This window comes from Megascapheus bottae, chromosome 12 (assembly GCF_031878675.1).
Source record: "Megascapheus bottae isolate mThoBot1 chromosome 12, mThoBot2.hap1, whole genome shotgun sequence".
Taxonomy (NCBI): domain Eukaryota; kingdom Metazoa; phylum Chordata; class Mammalia; order Rodentia; family Geomyidae; genus Megascapheus; species Megascapheus bottae.
This window is the reverse complement of record NC_143520.1, coordinates 13,309,577-13,329,892: the sequence shown is the minus strand read 5'-3', so window position 1 is coordinate 13,329,892 and position 20,316 is coordinate 13,309,577. Positions and strand designations below refer to the sequence as shown.

General features: G+C 38.8%; 1 protein-coding gene across 2 annotated transcripts in view; it reads left to right on the top strand.

Annotated features, from left to right (window-relative positions):
• The window catches only part of Cers6 (ceramide synthase 6), a 246,672-nt gene extending 226,820 nt beyond the window's left edge, over positions 1-19,852 (top strand). The window contains exons 9-11 of one of the 2 annotated variants that reach the window (XM_090342702.1): positions 15,798-15,954; positions 16,496-16,519; positions 19,159-19,852. In XM_090342702.1, the coding sequence (XP_090198828.1) occupies positions 15,798-15,954; positions 16,496-16,519; positions 19,159-19,311 (334 nt within the window). In that variant the 3' untranslated portion in view covers positions 19,312-19,852. The remainder of the gene's footprint in view (positions 1-15,797; positions 15,955-16,495; positions 16,520-19,158) is intronic. The other variant, XM_090342703.1, reaches the window with a different exon arrangement.
• Positions 19,853-20,316: the final 464 nt, after the last annotated feature.

Here is a 20,316-nt window from a genome sequence, read left to right as displayed (position 1 = left end):
TTTAACAGAGCAGTTTATAAATGGAAAGCATCTTGATCCACATCACCCCCTTTCAATATTCTCATTTATGCCTCCTCTCACTGCTCCTTCCCTCCCTCTTCATAACTCTGTGAGTTATACATTGAATTCTCTACTGCATTTTCTCACTCTGAATTCTTTGAATCTACCTAGCATCAAGTCCTTTCTGAGTAAGTACTTCAGTAAATTTATGTAGAATTTGTGCTAGAGCATTGTTTAGTGGGTATGTTGTGTCTTTTTACCACAATTTTTCTGTTCCCTGCGAAAAGCCATCACTTCCCTTATCTCTGAGCCTTGACCACCTCTTGACCTGAAAATATGCCAGCCTCATCAGAGGCATGAGCAATTGTGACAGAGACCAGACTAAGGAACAGTACAGCAGCATCTTCCCTTAGAGTTGTGTTTACTGTAAATGCCTCTGCAATCCATAAGAGGGTCTGAGGAAAAAACACAGTGGAAACCTCTCGAGTCTGATTTAATTAAGTACCTCCCAGGAGAGACTGAGCACCAACAACGGACAATTCAATATTGGTTCAGAGAAAGACACTTCATTCCACAAATGTCCATTTGTCTCTAATGGGTAAGAAAAAATAAATCTACAGTAACCTTTTGAAAAATGTGGTTTTTGGGTTGTTTGTTGTTTTTTGAAAGTACCATCTTTCTCAAATTATTTCATGCCAATATTCATGAGAAAATCGTTTTAAGAGAAGTGAGCTGATAAATGAGTGATGGGAATATCTAATTGTTGGGGAATCAACATTGAAATCATGCATGAAAAGACCCCCATTTGGGATCTGGGGCAGGGCTCAAAGAACTGTAGTTGCGGTTATAGCCAGGGTGCAGTGATTTTGATCTTTGCCTTTTATGAACATAAAGGAATGCGATAGGCACCACCTCCTCTCTAAAAATGAAATTCAAAGGTGGGCAACATTTAAGGAACAAGTGTTCCTCTTTGTTCTAAAAGTACAGTGGAGTAGCCAATTGCATGTAGATAGTTTATAAAAAGCTTCCGAGCTGATTGTAGGGAAATGAACCTGTGTCTCTTCAGCGGGATCCCTGTGGGATTAATGGGTGGGTGTGGATTACTGTTAATGTTGTTAGGTGTGATAATGACATTGTGGCTGACATCCATAGTGATCAAATGACAAAGCATCACAGAATCATTTCTAAATAATCCACAGTAAGAGTAAGAGGACGTAAGAGAGGAAGAAATGAAAACACGAACTAAATTAATTACTATACAAGTTGCTGCAGAGCCTCTATGGGGCCTATATGGAGCCTATATGGGTGAGTCATTCAAGTATTTTCTTTTCATATCATATATGAAATAGACAATAATGAAAATAAGCCCTACTGTGCAGATTGCATATGTTTTATATACACGATCAAGAATTTGATAATATGAATTATTTGAGTTATGGTAGAATTTCCTATCTGGCAAATGAAGTTGGAATAGGAACCAAAGTGCAGCTTTCTGCCAAGTTTCTTGTCCAGAGTTCAATGTTTTTGGTCAAAGTGTCTGTCAGATATGCCATATGATGTTTGCAGATGGTATGAAATCTTTAAAAGACAGATGTGTGATTCTTGAAAAAAGAACATCCCTTCTTAGGAATGAATGAAAATATGTTTCTGATATGTACCTCAACCTTTCTTGTTTATATTGACTTTTAGTGCAACTGTTCAGAGAGATTAAAACTATGACAGCCACTTAGCCAGGTATGGTGGTACACATCTACAATCCCAGCTCACGGGGAGTGGAAGTAGGAGGATCTAGAGTTGTAGACTAGCTGGGCTAACATAATGAATTCCAGGACAGACAGCAAGACCCTGTTTTAAATATATATACTTACACTTGTGATTCCTCAGATTATAGTTGAAATAGGTCAAGCAATCCATTAAGGCATCAAATCTGAAGAAAATATAAGAGGTGAACATTATACATTGGAGTTTGTCTCATAGTTTTTTTACTGCATGATTTGGTCAAGGAAAATATGATGAGAGTCTTTTTTATGTCAAAGGTAAATGGTCAGAATCATACTCGAAATCAGGGCTCATCGCCGTAGAGACAAATGTTTATGATTTCCCCCGACCACGCTCCAATATGCTGACAGTACAGTTCTAGCATAGGATTGTCAGCTTTAACCCAGAGCAGATAGCCAGTAGTAGTGAACAAAAAGAGAAAGTTTTGTAGTAGGAAGGAAGTAGAAGTTTTGATTATTTCTGAACAGGAAAATGAGATAATTAATATTTGAGCTGAGCTTTGATGAATGAGCGGTCAGTAGGTGGGAGAGGGCAGATGTTCCTAAGGTAACACTGTGATCAGAAGCAGGGAGATAAGAACAGGTGTGACTGATAACGTCTTTCTAACCAAACCTGCCCACATGATTTTTACTATTCCCATTATCCTTTTCTTTGTGACTATTGGAAGCACAGTCTCCTGAAAAGATTCAATGTGTCTCAGATCCCACCTCAATAATTGATGGTGGTTTAGAGCAGACTGATGGTAGGAAGGTGTGGGGATCTCAGAGATGTGGAAACCAACAGGTCACCCAGCCATATTCCTGAGCAACAGCAGCAGCATAACAAGTGGTGTCACCATTTTGACCTAAGTCACTGGATGAGGGCTAAAGCTATTAACAGAGGTATGCAGATGGCGCCCAATAGTTGAGACCATGGGTGAACCTGGTTTGTGTTTGAACCCTGCTTCTGTCATCCTAGGTGGCTCTGAGAGAGGCATCTGCTTCCTCTAGTATGTTTATTTACAAGCAATGGTGTGTCTCTCGATTTCTAGTCACTGATAATAGAACTGGAAGAAGTGATGCTGAGTGTTGCTATTGGAGATAAAATCAAGAATGAGAAGCATATAGTAACTTGGTTTGCATGATTTCTCATAAATACCCGAGCATACAAGTGGCAAAAGGTTTTACATGTATAGGCATATACATATTTGTATATATATATACATATACATATGATACACACCTCTGTGTGTGTGTGTGTGTGTGTGTGCGTGTGTGGGGGGGTGTGTTTTCAAAAGTCAAACTTAGCAGGAAAGTCAATTTGGAGACCTGAGTTTGACTGGTAAATAAGCCTGCTTGTAAGGCCAAAGCTCACACAAGAGGAAGGAAAGATGCTCATTTCAGGGCCTCAGTTAGTGTGCTTTGATGGATTTTTCTGTGCTGCATCAAGCAGCATTGGTCCTTGATGAAGAGCCATGTGGTCCCAGAGGTATACAGTTAGCACCTGAATACATCATTTTCATTTCAAAGGATGAACACACTGTTGACAGCTGTGCAGTTCTCGAGGCCTAGACTTAGAGCATTAAGGGAAAATGTTGAGCTTTGACTTGACTGTCATTTATCTTATACTGCAGAGGAAAAGCAATCACTGTAGATAATCATAAAAATGCACAGTGTTCATATTTTGTGGGTGGTGCAATTTGCTTTTGTTCTGCCTGTTAGGCTGTTCCCTTCAAACAGCTTCCAAAGTCACTACATATTAGTCTCAATGTGCAGTTTCATCTCCTTTATTGCCTACATTCTAATAACTTTATTTTCAGGAGCCTAATGTTCTCATTCTTTTTTTCTATTGCATGTCTAATGCTTTACTGAAACTAGTTTTGGCAGTAAACAGGCCAAAGACAATTATTATGGCACAATGCTTTGAAAAATTGTGCCTGTGTGTATAAATGTTGCAGAGGAAGTGTGCGGGCATTATAAATGTGTCTGACAGGAACATTCTGTGGGCTACTGACATGAGGGCCCCACCTGTTATCCATTTGCTTATCAAGGTATTCCCCATCACCTTGACCTATGGTCTTATTAGAGTCCCAAAAGGGCCTTGGCAGATCGGAAGTAGGTCCAGTACACATAGTTGCTGTTCGTTTCAAACTTATGCTTTACAGTGGGGGCAATGAGGTCCTGGATGAATTTCTAGAATGAAAGAGACGTAAGCTAAAGAATAAATTGAGAAAATGTACATCACCTATACAATAAAAATGTTTAAAAAGAAGACCAGGCACCAAGTACTAGTTGTGTCTACACCCTCCCATAGAACAGGAGGGAGTAGATAAATGAGGTAAAGAAGGAGAGGACTGAGGGCCTAGGGGACAGTGGTATAAGGCAGTGGGAATGGATCATCATTGGAGGTAAGGCAGAGGCATGATTCTGGTGGCCATTACTTTTGACTCTTCAGCATCACAGAACAGAGGGACTGCCCTGGACACCCAGCTTCTTGCAGTAGATGGTTTCTTCTTTCAACTTTAATTGCCTTTCAGGGCAAACAGATTATTCCATGCAACAAAATATTTTAGATGATGAAATTGTAGTTTACCCCTGAATCTCACAATGCATAGGGCCTGTTCTAACTCTTCTAGCAGGAGAAATCGAGTAGGTAATATGAAATGGTACTGTTCACAATTTGTATTCACCATCCTTTATGCAAGAGGCAAAGAAATACTGCATTACAAGTTGCATATTATAAGAATGTCTTAAAAAGACATTATGAACTGGCTTCAGTGGCTCATGCCTATAATCTCAGCTTTTCAAGAGGTAGAGATTGGGAAAATCATGGTTGGAGGCCAACCCAGGCAAAAAGCTACCAAGACATTGTTTCAACCAATAAGATGGATTTAGTGGTGTGTGCCTGTTCTACCAGCTGTGTAGGAGAATCATAGTCCAAGACAAAACAGAAGGCCCTATCTGAACTATAAAGCGAAAGAGGGCTGGACAGTGTGGCTCAAGGGATAGAGCACCCACCTACCAAACACAAGGCCCTGAGTTCAAACTTAATACTACTTATGGGGGTGGAAAGTGGCTGTTACAAATGAGTTGATTACCTTCCCTAAACAGAACAGGATGGTCCTTGTCTCTAACCAGAGCAGGGTGTGGCTTTAGGTACAGGTTGCTATTATATACTTTGCTATGCTGGTACTGTACTCATGTAATATTGTTCTGTCATCCACATCATACATATGCAATGATCCAAGTCACTGTAGACAGATTGTGAACCACAAACATTTTCCCATTAGGCATCCAGTAAAGGTCAACAGTAAAGGTCTAAGCAATGTGCATAAGACCCAATGGAAGCCACATATTTTCTTTAAATATTCTTTGTGTTTGAACAGAATGTGACCTGATTTTCCATGCAGGTGGGAAGAAGGGAGAAAAGTGGATTTTGGTGGTTACTTTGGTACGAGTTATGAATGTGTGGGAAGAGATGAGAGCACCCTTGCCTTTTCTAGTTTATCACTTCCTTATCTGATCCTGTGAATACTCCCTCCACATGTCAGGCTTTACTTGTTTTCTTGATGAGTTTACAAACTCATGCTTTAAACTTTTCAAGGGACATTTTTTGCAAAATTCTTTCAGGATTTTGGAATGGCTCTGGGTAATAGAGGGGAAATGAAAAAAAAGGCTTGAAAGGCAAGGTTGTTAGATGTATTTGAATTGGGAGAGTCTATAAACATCGGTACTACTTACTGAACACTGTCCAACCGCTGATTTCCTAAGATTTGGGGGAACAAAACTTTATTTCACTTAAGTGATCACCAAATGATCATGTTCTCTTTATTAGCTTCATTTGATGTGGTATCATAGCTGCAAAAAGTATGTGATAAACATCAGTGATTGCATTGGACCTGCCTTTCTGGACTATTACCTCAAAACCAATCTTAATGGCCAACACAAATGTGAGCTTTTAGCAAATGTCAAGTTAAGAGAGTGGGCATATGCTCTGGTGATGAACTACACAAGGTTGATCATCTTTCCTATAGGAAAAAAAAAACTGAGTTGAGAATGTGGTTTAGGATGTGGGCTGCAAGAGCATGAATAGTTGTCCCCTAGGTACTAGACTGACACACCAAGCACACCAAGTGATAGGGAAGGAACAGAAGGCTCTCCTATGGGAACAATTTCAATAAATAAATCTGAGCTTTGTTCTCACATCGGGTATCTCATTCATTCTTATTCTTCCTTCTCTTACTGTCCCACACTCACTGGATTGTTTGCTTTAACTGTAGTTGATGGGCAACAGCTATATTTTTCAGAAACAGCTTTCTCAACCTTGTGCAAGATTGTTGTCCTCCACCAAGATCTCCTCATGTCCTCCTACCTTACGATTCTTCCTAAATCAAAGACTCAATCCTCCTGCCCTGCCCCACCAGTGCATCCCTCTCTCCCCCCAGTCACATGCCACTTCTCAAGTTATCAAGAGGGTTTTTTTTTTCTTTTCTTGTTTGTTTCCCAATGTAAGTTCAAATTTCTCTTTCTGGGAAGAAAGAGCTTCCATAGGATGAATCTGGGTGATATTTCTCGAGTACGCCACGTTCAGCTCTGCCTTGTACATTCCCTGTGCTTTTCTAATCTACACATTCCTGCTTCTGCTCCAAGGACCTCTTCCTTTGCTAAAGACACTAATTATACTGAAGACATTCTACCTTAATAATAATCATGATTGATTCTCCTACACTTACTTTAAACTCAGCACAGACATTAACTCTTAACCTTTCTAAAACCCTTCTCTTGGTTACAGTTGCACTCATAGAAGAAAGAACAGAAGGAACTATGATGTCCCATTGATCTTAGGAATGTTATTTCTCTTTCGCATTTAACATACTGGCTGTAGGGTCAACATGATCTGAACAACATTGATTATGTTTAACAGTGGAACATTTTCAGTGGCATCTGGTTATTTAATCCATGCTCCAGGCTGGCACATAGATTGAAAATTTAAGAGAATAATAGTTACACAACCTGTTGTTGGTAACTTCTTTATGAACAGGAATGCAAGGTGAAGACCATGATTTCTACTGCCAGGATTTTATACTTGACCATGTCTTGCATGGCCCCTGACTGCCCAGTTACTTGTGGGAGCTAGAGCTGGACTGATAAGGAAGTTGGCCTGGGTCTGGCAGCCACAGCGCAGTTAAGCTGAGAGCTTGCTGCAGAACTTTCTAGCCATGGAGGTCTGATTGCATGTCATCCTGCTGAAAACTAAGGCTTTGTACACTGGTTCTTGGGATCTGGAGCCACAACCAAGCAAAGCTTCACTCTCGTAGATAGGACATTTCATGGGTTCTTTCCCAAAGGTGGAATTTTATGCTTTTTCCCCATTTTCTACTTGCTTTTGCCCATGAATATAGAGGAAAAAAACACAAAATGAATAATTCCTCTTATTTTCCTGACATTGTTAGGCTAAATTTAAAGAAGCATGATTCCCTTGAAGGTAATGTGTCTATACATATGGGGATGGTTGCATAGAGAAAATAATCAGAACGAGGGAATTTTTACATGAATCAGAAACAGAGCTAGTTATGTTAGAGTTTAAGAAGTCTTTAGTAATCATCTTGTCTTGGGCTTTTATTCTGTAGATCAGGAAACTTTGGCTTAAAAATGACTCACAATAAGAGCTGGCATATACAAGGACTGAGCTCACTTTTCTACCCACACTCCCAAACAATTCCATTGTCTTACATAGCAATTATTCTAATAGCTAATATTATTTTAGTCTTTTTTAAACTAGAATGCTCTGTTTTGTGCATCAATTGCCTTGTTATTATTCAACACATATACTTTCTTATATGTTATTTTTCTTTCAAGCTTCTGATGCCTGTTGGAGCAATATTTTCTTGTCTAAATCTCTACATATACTCTGCTAGAGTTTTTTTTTCATTTTGTTTTTTTCCTTTGAGTTTGAGCATCTTACAACTCTCATTTACAGTGGGGAAAGCAGTTCTTTGTGGAAAATGTATTTACTATATCTCACTTGCCAACCAAGAAGTAATACAGATATTTTTTTTCCGAAGATGCTTCTTCAAGATCACAAGTCTATGATACATTTTTCTGTGTTGTCACACAGAAAAATTTTCAGAGACATTTTCTAAGATAAAATAATTGAACCTTTTAAATATTTAAACAGAAGGCTTTTAAATTTTGTATTGCATTATCTTTAAGTACAGAAGTACTTTATGTAACATATTGTAACCCTTCCAGTAGAATCCATGTATGTTTATAAATTCTACACACCAAATAGCATTTTCCACCTTCAACACTCCCCACCCACCCACCGACCCACACTCCAGAATAACTAGAAGAGAGAGTGGATATAGTTTGGAGCTCGGAGGAGGTCCTTTCTTTCCTGTCTTACCCCTAACAGCTCCCACCCTTCCTACCTGTGGGTGGTATGGCTTGGTGGGAGGAGATGGGAGAAGGAACTGGAGCAGTATAATCAAGTTTAGGGTTACATTCTTCAAATTTCCAAGCAAAATGGATAGAACCTGACACCTGAATAACTAATAAAGAGATTCACCCAGAGCAAGACCCTAATGGAACATTCTTAAGAGAGTTTAGGAAGTAGGGGAGTGACATTTTCCTGGTTTGCCAGTCAGAAATTAAATGGAATGAGCATTCTTCATTTTAATATACTGTTCAAGAATGATTGTCTGCATATATGTGTGTATATGTTAAGAGAGAGAGAGAGAGAGAGAGAGAGAGAGAGAGAGAGAGAGAGAGAGAGAGAGAGAGAGAACAGACAGACCTAGAGATAATGTGTCAAAATGTAAAGCAACAAAGCCTCTGCATTGTGATCTTGGATAATTTAATACTACTTGGATCTTGATATCCTGACCATAAATTTGATATTATGTCTGCTATGACAACTTTACCAGTTAAAAAGAAGACTTGATCTAATAAACATTCACACTTCTAGAGTATCTTCTAAATAGGAGGAGGTAAAACTGTCACACAAACTGTCTTAAATCCTCCAGTGAAGGTATTCAGTGACATCTTTTATTAATGCCTTCTGACCTCATGTCCAGAGATGCTTATTTTCAATCTCCTTGTGTAGTTTCCATCACAGGGATAATTCCATGGGGATTTGAAGGCTTATAGAAAGTCAGTTAAATAAGGGTTTAAAAGGAACCAGTTAAATAAGCCCAGATGTGTCATTTAAGTGAGGAGGGCTAGAATATGACTATCAAAAACCACATTACCAACCCAAAAGACACAGCACAGGAAATAAGAGCTAAGAATAACAGACTAAAGGGAATGATAGCACAAATGCTAGGCAGCAGGTGTATTCTGAGGCTTTCTCTGTCCTTGCGAAGAGCTGACACTAAGCTGGAAGACTGGGACAAGTAATCTAAGCAATAGTAGACCTAAAGTCCCAGACTAGTAGATGAAGAAATTCAGATCCCTACTTTCCTCACCTCCCACCTCTGACCTTGGAACTATTATTTACATCCCTGGTGTTTTGATTTCCTCATGTGAAAAGTAGAGATAACTGTGGTACTCATGGGCTGGGGCTGCGGTAGAATTTATGCCACAGGGTTTATCATGAGGATCAGATGGGCTAAAATGTACATCTTGAGTCTTCTACCACCATTAACATTCAGCAGATATTAACTAGTATCAGAATTAAGACCATCTAGAGATCTCACATTGAAAGATCAAAATGACATGTCAGTTTTTCAGCAAAGTACTTAATCTACACTAAAAACTCAATGAAATACAGTTATAGTCAGAGAACCAGGCCAAAATCTGTTTTAGCAACAGGCAGGCAACAAAGAAGAGGGGATGAAAACAAGACGGTTGGAATCAGGGCATACTCAATAGCTGAAACCCTTTCCAAGAGAACTCAGGTTTGCAGACCTGGAGCACAAAACCTAGAGCAGTCAGTGGAGGGGGTGAGGATTGTAGGTAGACAGCAAATGGTACCAGGAGAAATTTTTGAGAAACATTTGTACCCAGACTCCATTTCCACACTTCTTGTGATATACTGAGGGATCAAGTACTCAATCTGCCAGGCTAGAACTACAAACAGGAAAACTAACTGAATGGTCCCAGGTCTTATCTGGCTGGGATTGAGATACAGTTGCAATGAATGTATACTTTTCTAAATGAAACAGAAATGGTTTAGTAGTGTTTGAAGTTCAGGCTCTAGTTGGGGATGAAGAACTCACTTTCATTTTTCCTACAGTCTAATGAGTAAAGGAAGCTATTGTTCACTATAATTATACTACCAACTTCCACCTACCAAGAAATAGTGAACTACTTATACCAGTGGCATGGATGAATCCAAGCTTGTTTTTAAAAAAAGTAAATAAATAAATAAAAAGATGGGGATGGGGGGGAGGGAAATGGGGACCAAGACATGTGAAAGGGTATCAATGTATGGGAATTAATGCACCATCTATCTGGAAAATATCATGTAACCCTTCTATTAATTACAATAAAAATATATGAAAAAAAGAATAAATAAATAAAAAGAAAAATCTCAAAAATGCCTTTTAGCCTTGTAACAATCTTGACTGCCCAACACTGGACAAAGATATAATTTAGGCCTGGAGTTTTTGTTAGAAAAAGCAGAACCAAGAGTTTATGGTGGCAATGAATTAACGACCTGACATTCAGATTTTAAGTGCACACAATTTCTGTTCAGCATAATTGAAAGTGCATTTCTATCAGTATCTACTTTACAAGGAGAAAATATGCTGGTGGACTACTGGTAATGTTTAGGTAGAATCTGCTTTTCATTCAAGTTTTTGTAAGTCAAATGCACCTTTGGTTTTTGTTGGTTTTTGAGAAAGAGAGAGAGAGAGAGAGAGAGAGAGAGAGAGAGAGAGAGAGAGAGAGAGAGAGAGAGAGAGAGAGAGAACAAACAACAACATAAACATGGGGGGGAACACTTGTAACTCATTCATAATCATAAAGTGATACCTCCTTTAAAATCTCAGTTCCAATAGTACAATTTACTTTTAAGATACTGAAACTATGACTCCAGTAAAAGTAAACTGCAAAGCATGAAAATGAGACTGGTTCATCTAACTTTAAGAAAGCAGATCTAAATTCCTACTTGGAAGTCACAGTAAGAATGAAAGCAAGAAGCATTTGAGACAGCTTGAAGGCTGGATCACTGGAGATTTGTATCTACTGTGCTGAGTTCTAAAAGAGTAAAAAGAATGCTTCCTCACACTGGTGCTGTAAATGCAAAATGATTTCTTGATACAAAAATTTTACCTTTTTCAGCATGAAAGTATGCATTTCTGTTCCCACATATCCTATGTAACAAACCTGATAATCAAACATAAGAGTCCATAAAAGGGAGAGGGAAAGTGGGACAAAACCATGAGCAGGAGTATCAATGTTCAAGAAGTAATGTACCCACTACCTAATTAATGTAACTGAAACCCCTCTATATGTTACCCCGACAATGAAATACAATTTAAAAAAACAGAGCTGCCAAGAGATAAAATTGGGATTTAAAGTCCAGTGTCCCTGAATCTAAAGTGCACATTTCGAATCCCAGCTCTCTCCTGACTCTCTGAATTTATCATTAATGCTCCTGAGAGAGGGCAGATGTGAATAACAGGGATGATTCAGAAAGCATAGATGATGAGCCCATGCTCCCTATTATAATACCCTGCAGAGTGCATTGACACTCATCTTGCATCTGAACGGGAGCTTGAGAAGGTCAGGAAAGGCAGCTCCAGTCTTCATTCTGCTACAACGGGGGCTGACTTTTGGGCAGTGTTGGCTTGTTTCTCCTTGGCAAAACAGAGGTTTAACAACTGCCAGTCACCCCACCACCACCAACCCCTGGTGCTAAATGGAAGTCGAGCTGTGGTCACTATATAAATAAGTTATGCTTTTTTGAATAAATGTGATTGATTCTTTCTTAACTCTGGAAATAAAACACATGACTTATAATCTCAGACAAGAGAAACAAGAAAAAAATTACCTGCAATAAAACCATTGTTAGTATTTAAAACAAAGAATACATGAAAGGTAAGGGTGATAAAACTAGATTCCAGTAATCTCTTTAAACATCAATTAAAATGACCCATCCAGTCTATGCTATTGGGTCTTGATGAGTCTGCATAGCACTGGTAAACTGCTTGCATTTGGCTTTCCCCTGCAGGCATCTATGTGTGTTCAGTCATAAGGAAAGAAAAAGGCTCATCCATTTTGGATGGCATTTGTAGAAGGTTGGATATAACCTGGAGATCCATTTTCTCTGTGCTTCTCTTTGGCAAGTTCTACCAGAATGGACTTGTTTCAAGCATGCTTTGTGTGTGTGTGATGTGCCATCTAGTGGCTAAGTGAGCTGACATGAATACAAAGAAATATGGTTTTTACCTGGTCTTTTCTCCCTCTCATTTTCTGCACCCGTGAGTTAAGCAGCAAGAGAGATTAGGTGGTGAAGGGTAGTTATTACTTAGGAAAAAAAGAACTTTCTTAGAATCTGTGTGCTAAAAGCAAATTATTGGTATTGGGTGGGGGAAGAAGCACTGATATTATAGTAATAGTCCAAGCCAGAAGTCATAAATTGACTCTGTGTATATATGTGTGCAAGTGTGTATGTGTGTGTGTGTGTGTGTGTGTGTGTGTGTTTCCTGGTCCACAGAGTGCTTTCTTCAATTTCCATGTAGGAATGAAGATGTGATTTACATGTTCTATGGAACACAAGTGGTTTGGATACAGTTTGATACATGCTTGCATTGCATAACCCATGTAATCCTTACTTAGATCATGTTATAGGATACTTCAGCTTCCCTCGTCCTCTAGTCTAGTCAGTCCTCCCTCAAGATAACTACCTGTCATTCTAGATTCATGAGAGTATCATTAAAGTACATATTTCTACCTTTAACCTCCCAGAAAGAATAAAAACTTGTCATCACTTTCTTTGTAGTTTGTTCCAAAAAATGGAGGATGGTTTTGTCAGTAGAAACACTGATATTTTTCAGAGTCTGGACGTCGCCAGTTCTCTCTGCAGTGGAAGTTGTAATATACTGTTTGTTCTTAGCAAGATCTTCTCTGAGCCATAGACTCATTTGGTACACTAAATATATTTCCCCAAGTGTCTCTGTCTCTGTCTCTCTCTGTCTCTCTGTGTCTCTGTCTCTGTCTCTGTCTCTGTCTCTCTGTCTCTCTCTCTGTCTCTCTCTCTCTGTCTCTCTCTCTGTCTCTCTCTCTGTCTCTCTCTCTCTGTCTCTCTGTCTCTCTGTCTCTCTGTCTCTCTCTCTCTCTCTCTCTCTCTCTCTCTCTCTCTCTCTCTCTCTCTCTCTCTCTCTCTCTCTCTCTCTCTCTCTCTGCATGCAGCCAAGTCAGTTTTCAATAACATCCATTACATTTGATTGGCACTTCAGAGATGCCAATGATTTTTATGAAGAGTTGATGCATTCTGATGTAACATTTCTGAACTTAATTGGAGAACATGTCACTCACCACTGCTCTGATACTCCGTTCATATTTAAACCACAGAGCATCCTAGTGCCAGAGATACAGTGGTGAGAAAGGTGCCCAGCCTATGATCCAAACAAAGCTATTCTATAATATGTGGTAGAATTTAATTGTTGCTATTTATGAAGGACTTATTTCTGTTGCCACGAAACTCCATTCTTTCTGAATGCAGAATGCATTGTGCATACACTGGTAAGCAGAGCTGGTTTTCAAAATACAAAAAAAACAAAAACAATACAGTTATGGTTCCAATGCTTTATTTTGCTTTCTTATTTGTTTGCCAGATGAACAACCACAGAGTCAATAAAATGTTCCTTTTGGGCATTTTTGCAAAGTGCTAGAGATGGAAAAGCCTAAGGTGTGAGGGTCCCCCTCACTGCTGTGCAGTTGAGACTTGTTTAGGAATAGCACACCAGAATTCAATAGACCACTGTCTTTTAGGAGTAATATAAGTATTTCCTTTCACAAATAATATTTTCCTAATTGTTGATCAAGAGTTTGAAATATAGAAAAATGTAAAGAAGATGCACATGAGCATACACACACACACACACACACACACACACACACACACACGCACGCACACACACACACACGCACATCAGTCCTTTGAGTTCTGATTCAGCAGTGGAGAATTGGACATTATAAAATGTCTTCGATACAGTTGAAATGATTGAATCTGTACCTGTTTGGTCTATGGATGTATTATGTCATGTCAACAGATATCCTTCCTTTTCATAATGAATCCTGTTATACCATGCAGTATCTACTTCAGTTCAACTCTACACTGTATTTTAGGGTTATAACATGCATTTTTATTAAACATTGTTCTTTAGAGATAATGCATATGATTCAATTTTGCTTTTTTTTGGGGGGGGTACTAGGATCTGAACTCAGGGACATGAGCTTTCTCAGCAGGTGCTTTGCTACTTCAGCCATGCCTCGAGAGAGATACTCGTATGAGTTAGTGTCATTGTTAGGCTCATTCTAGCGCATAATATGGTGGCTAAAATTGGGAATGAAGAACCTATGCGTGTTTATTTTCCTTTCTTTACCTCTACTTTCTTTATACCTTTGGTAAATTCACAAAGTACTCCCTTTTTTAGCCTGTCTCAAAGCACATGTCACATTGTTTCTATGTTAAATTCTCTGCATATTTGTCCTTTGCGCCTGTATAACTGGTCTGTGTCTTCCATTTGAGAGTTTTCCTTAAAGTTCCCTGAGACTCTAAGTGTTGTCCACCTAACACATCCTGTATCACGACTGCTCCCAGCTGGCAGGTGGTCGAAATTCTCTTAGATGTATTTTCTTGTAACTGTTCTAAGGTCTCCAAACCAGCCTGTATCTGTTCAAGGTGGTTGCTCTTGTCTGGTGGATTGTAGAAAGCCAATCGTATCCAAAACTTTTCCCTAAGCCAAGTATATACTCCTACATGTTTTAAAAACTAAATACATTCTATTATGCTTGAATGCTTTTTGTTTAAAACTATCCTTTGAATACTCGATTTGAGCATCACTTCAAAATGATGTCTTGCAATTGTCAATTTGTCCCCATGAGATGGCTTATAAAATTAAGAGTCCTGTGAGATATAAGCCATCAAGCCAGGCATGTGGTATATTTTGGGAGCTATTTTTAGAGTTATTGAGTGATATGCATCACACTTATTGAGGAGCCAAAAGCAACTTCAAAACTAGTACAGTACTTTCAACAGTTAGACATAAAGACCCATCCTGAAAAGTGAGTGAAAATTAATGGGAAATATGATGAAAAACCTGAGGGGGAAATCAAACTGATTCAACCACTTCACTACTAGATGTATACCCCAAAGATGCACATATACTAAAAGAGACATGTGCCACCAATGCTTTTTTGCAGCATCATCTGCAACACAGGGGAAGCAGTCCACATGTCCACTGGTAGACAATGGGGTATGTGCATATAACTCAGCCTTTACAAGGAAATTCTAACATTGACTGCAAGGTTGATGAACATTGAAGGTATTACTCTAGATGAAACAAGCTAGTCACAAAGGGCAGCTATGGGGTTACTCCTTCCATATGCAGAACCTCTAGAAAAGCTAAATTCATTTAGGGAGCAAGTCAAGTGACAGGTGGCTGCTCAGGTAGAAAGGATGGAGAGCGATTTTCTAGTATGTCTAGAGTTTCAGTTTTTCAAAATAAAGGAGTTTTGAAGATGGATGAGAGATTATACAACAGTGTGAATTTATGTAATGCCACTGAGCTACATACTTAAAATAGTAAAGATGGCAAATTTTGTGCTATATGTACTTTGTCACACTTTTTAAGAGTTGATTGGGGAAAAGTACACAACTTGTGCTAGAATGAGCAAAAGTCACACCCCCCCCCCAGGCCATATTTTAGGAAGTAACTTTTCTCCTAACCCGCTCAGCCTTCAAGCTGTCCCTTTAGGAAGGAGCCATGTGGAGCTATTATTGACCTTATGCTTCCAGAAATTAACTAGGGCTCCTTTGAACACAAAGTGAAATGTGTTGCTCAATAATTACTTGTTTCTTCTTCCCAGGGTATTAAATAGCACATTATTTGAAAGTTGGGAGATTGTTGGACCTTACCCTTCCTGGTGGCTTTTTAACCTGCTGCTGTTGCTACTACAAGGGTTGAACTGCTTCTGGTCTTACTTGATTGTAAAAATAGCTTACAAAGCTATTTCAAAAGGCAAGGTAAGCTAACATATACTCTTTTCAATATGTCCTTTAGTTTTAAAATAGTTTTGCTTTCTCTGAAACAACTATTATTTTAGATCTCACCAAAATCAGTGTTACTTCTTCAAAATTGTGCAAAGTAACAGAGAAACATATTCAGCTCATTTTTAAAGTCTTCTGGTAGCTTTGTTGATTATGCTGAATGATCTATATGTATACTTTTAGATTGATAATGATATATTCTTTGTTGTGTCTTTTCTCTCCTATCTCCCTTATCCCTTCTCTGATTATATTTATTCTGAATAGAGATGTAATAAATTCTTTAATGTGAAAGATTTCTCAGGACAAAATACCCATTGAAATAAACATATCTCAGAGTAAAGAATAGTCTTTCTCAGCAACATTTGGCTAAGTCTCTGATTAAAAGTGGACTCGGGCTGACTTGAATACAGCTTCCTGAGGCTCAGTCCCTTTGCTGTAGACAGGGACGTCTCTAGATTGATCTCTGTAATGTTTTCTTACTTCATTGTTTGTTCTCTTCCTTCTGCCACCATGCAAGGCTGGGAAATGGAACCCTTTACATGTAAGTTTATCACTCTTTCTTTCACTTGCCTGTTGCAAGGGTTCCAAATACTTTTCTTTTATGTACACTCTGTCTAATCTGTTGGTAATAACTTGAGCCTTTACTTGGGGCATACTTCCCATTAACTTCCAAAAAGAACCACATCGGTGCACTATCGTTGAGCATGTGGTCTGCTCAATTTTGCATGACAAACAAGGAAGAAGGATTTCCTCTTGGATGTTTAATATGTTGGCTAAGAGATAGAGATGAGTGAAAGTCATCGAGTAGGAGGAAAAAAACTGGTTGAGAAGATTAACACAGTGGAGAATAGAGCTTGGGCATCAGCAGTGTTTCTGATCTGTGCAGGGCACGTGACAGCACTGAGCCAGCATTCAGTAATGCCCACAGAACGTATGCATTTCACAGGGAAACCCAAGTCACAGCATCCATTTAACACAAGTCAAAAATATTATTTCCCAGTACCGAGTAAAGGACCCAAGACCTACTTGCTAGGCAAGTGCTCTACAACTGACTATTCTCAGCCTAATTCTAAAATATCTGACCAGTTCATTGTTTAGAAGCTAAAGGTGATTTGTTCCTATGACTTCCTATCCTCTCAGATGAACACATATTTCTATTATGATTTTTCTGAACCTCATTTGACTATAAATCAAATCAATGAACACAATACCATCAATCTGGTCATAACAATACACAGGATCCAGTGGATTTGATTACAGTGTCCTTCCTTATACATTGCTCCTCCAGCTGGCCTATCACCTTCCTTCTGACCTCTATGCCTTTACCTTTATGAAGATGTCATCATTAATGTCATTCCAGATCTTGAGCTTCTGAACTTTTTTTTGCCTGTCCTGGGCTTAAGCTCAGGGCCAGAGCATTGTCCTTGGCCTTTTCTCAAGTCTAGAGCTCTACCACTTGAGCCTCAGCACCACTTCTGGCTTTTTTCTATGTATGTGGTCCCAAGGAATCAAATCTGGGTCTTTGTGCATGCTAGGCAAGCACTCCACCTCTAGGCCAAACTCCAGGCCCCAAGCTTCTGACTAACACTACTCACATCTAGGGCACTGAGATTTTTCATTTTGTCTATTCATCTTGTTATTTCCTATGGGTTATTTTGAGATATTCTAAATTGGACTTTTTTCGAAGGTAACATATATATATATATATAGATAGATTTTTTCAGATGTAATTTAAAATAATCTTACTAGACATGTAAATTAATCACTCTCTGCAAGTGGAGTTTTGCTATTAGCAAATTAATTTGTGACTAATGGACTTATAAATGTAGTGAAGCTTTGTAACAGTGCTGTCTTTGCAATCCATGCCTTTTAAGCTGAAATATCCCTATTCTCTAGCCAGGATGGTGTCTGGGCATCTAAGATTCAGGGAATAGGCTAGGTGAGTTCACTCACACCTCAAGGGGCATTAAAGTAAGGCACATTTGTCTGGTCCACCACTAGTTTTCAGTTTTTACTTTCTCATATTTCTATCTACCTTGGAGAGATTATGTTCTCACATAGCTATGTTGGCTTATCAAGTGATAGATTCCAAGATTTTAGGTTAGTGTGACAATTATCCAGAGATGAGATGATCTAGAAAACTACCATTTAATCCTGTCATAACTCCCAGATACTCTGCCAGTCCCGCCCTCCCCCCCTCCTCCCCGGGCCTGCCACTAGAGAATCACAGGGAATCATTTTGTGAATCATTTTGTCTATAAAGCTAGGCCCAGGTTTCTGTGGCCAGCTTCTTAAAATTAAGTAAACAAGACTCAGATACTTGAAGATTTTAGGCCAACTGGACAAAAATTCTGACTGTAATATAGATGTATAGAGAAGGGGGGGTTGAATTTATGTTCAAAATCTATTATATTTAGATAACATTTGCTATAAAGTTACTGCATCACTAGACAGTAGGATTTTTCCCCATCCTTTATGTTAGCATACAGATTTGCATCCTGTGCATTGTTTCACTACTCTCATTTCAAAATGAAACCTAATGGTGGATTGCAGACATGGAATGTTCTAGAGGCCAGTTATTGCAGATCTGGGCAATTAGATTTACCCTGGAGATGGTTTAAGATAGCCTGCTCTTAAAAGGTTCAGAGAGAACCTTCTGATGCCATTAGTTGTTTTGTGACATATAAAAATGCTTAGTTAAATTTTAGCAGGCAGAAAAAAAGCAAATTGAATCATAAAACAATGTTTCACAAGCCAAATAACAGTGACCATTCATACGATCTGAATTAGTGAATATGATCCATTGATGTGTTTCACTGAGAGTTGACCTTAAAATAATTCTCAGGCAGAATGCAAGCATCAGAGATCCATTTGTAACTAAATACTGGTTGTTCATTCTAGTAGTATAATCTTTGGTTTAATAGTGAGATCCATGGTTGAGGACATATCCAATATCCAAAGGTCAAAAAGTCCAGTTCTGCAATGCTTAAGTCTACACACATTCCTTCATAACTGACTGTGTCACTCACATTGGATAGCTCCAGCAAAAGGGAACTTATTACCACAGCAATGATTTGGTCCTCTTGGATATTTTTTTAGCTGTGAATCAGCTAAAAAAAAAAAGCATGCTATACCTTGATGACCTCGAGCCAGTTACACTCCTCTTCTGGTGCTCCACAGGTGACCAAGGATGATCGAAGTGATATTGAGTCCAGCTCAGATGAAGAGGACTTGGAGCCTCCAGGGAAGAACCCCCACACTGCAACCACCACCAATGGGACCAGTGGTACCAACGGGTATCTCCTGACTGGTCCTGGCTCCATCGATGATTAATAATCCAAAACTAGAAGTCTGAACAAAGCGAACTATTTGTTCCTGGAAGTATTTAATAAGTTGCAAGTGCAGTTCCTTTCATAATATCTCATCACATGAAACAAAAATTAGGATTATCGAAGCATTTTGAATAGTGCACTGCCATATGTCCTGTCTGTGAATGAAGAAATACCATTCTCTCTATGTAGGCATGCTGTATGTAACTGACACAAGGGAACAGTATTTGCATTTGTACTGTCTTAGACTATTATTTATTTATTTGTATTTGTTTATAAATCTGTGGACAAGCGGGTTTCCTTGTTTCTTTTACTCTCTGGACTCATGACAGTGAAGGAGCTGCTGTTCTGCTTCCACCTTCTCTCTTCCTATAGTCTCTTGTGCTGTGGGCTTAGCCTGTCACTGAGAGTGTGCCAAATCCTCACACAACTCTAGTAGATTGGCTTTCTTTGTGTTATCTGTCATGGCCATCTTGAAGTTGCCTCTACAGTTTCCATGACTGTTCTCCCAGTGGAAAATTTAAACAGAATGAACTACATTTTCAAAATTGTTACTCTCCATGGTCAGTTAGCAATACAAATGAAAGAAAGTGGTTATTGAGAGAGTTTGGAACTTTATATGAAGTGGCTTTAGAAGTAGACTTCCCTTTGTGTGCACACAGCCAAGATTTCTCCAGTGTAGTTGTTAACTTAGTTAACCTTGAAGGTTAACCTCAATTTGACTTGATTCTCTAGGATGAGATTGGTGTTCTGACTTGAAAGTAATGTAATTTGCTTAAGTTCGTCATTACAAAGAAATTACTCTTCATATGGGGAATTTTTCCCATGTTCTGGGAATGACATAAAGACAGCAACTGATAACAACCATGTTTGCCACCACCCCTTATAATTGGCATACTGTTCTATCATCTCACGGGAAAAGAAAGAAACTAAATATATTTTGAGACAGAACAAAGGACCCTTCCAAGAGTTAGTTAGCCAAGCTGTCCTCTAGGGAAAGCACCTTTCT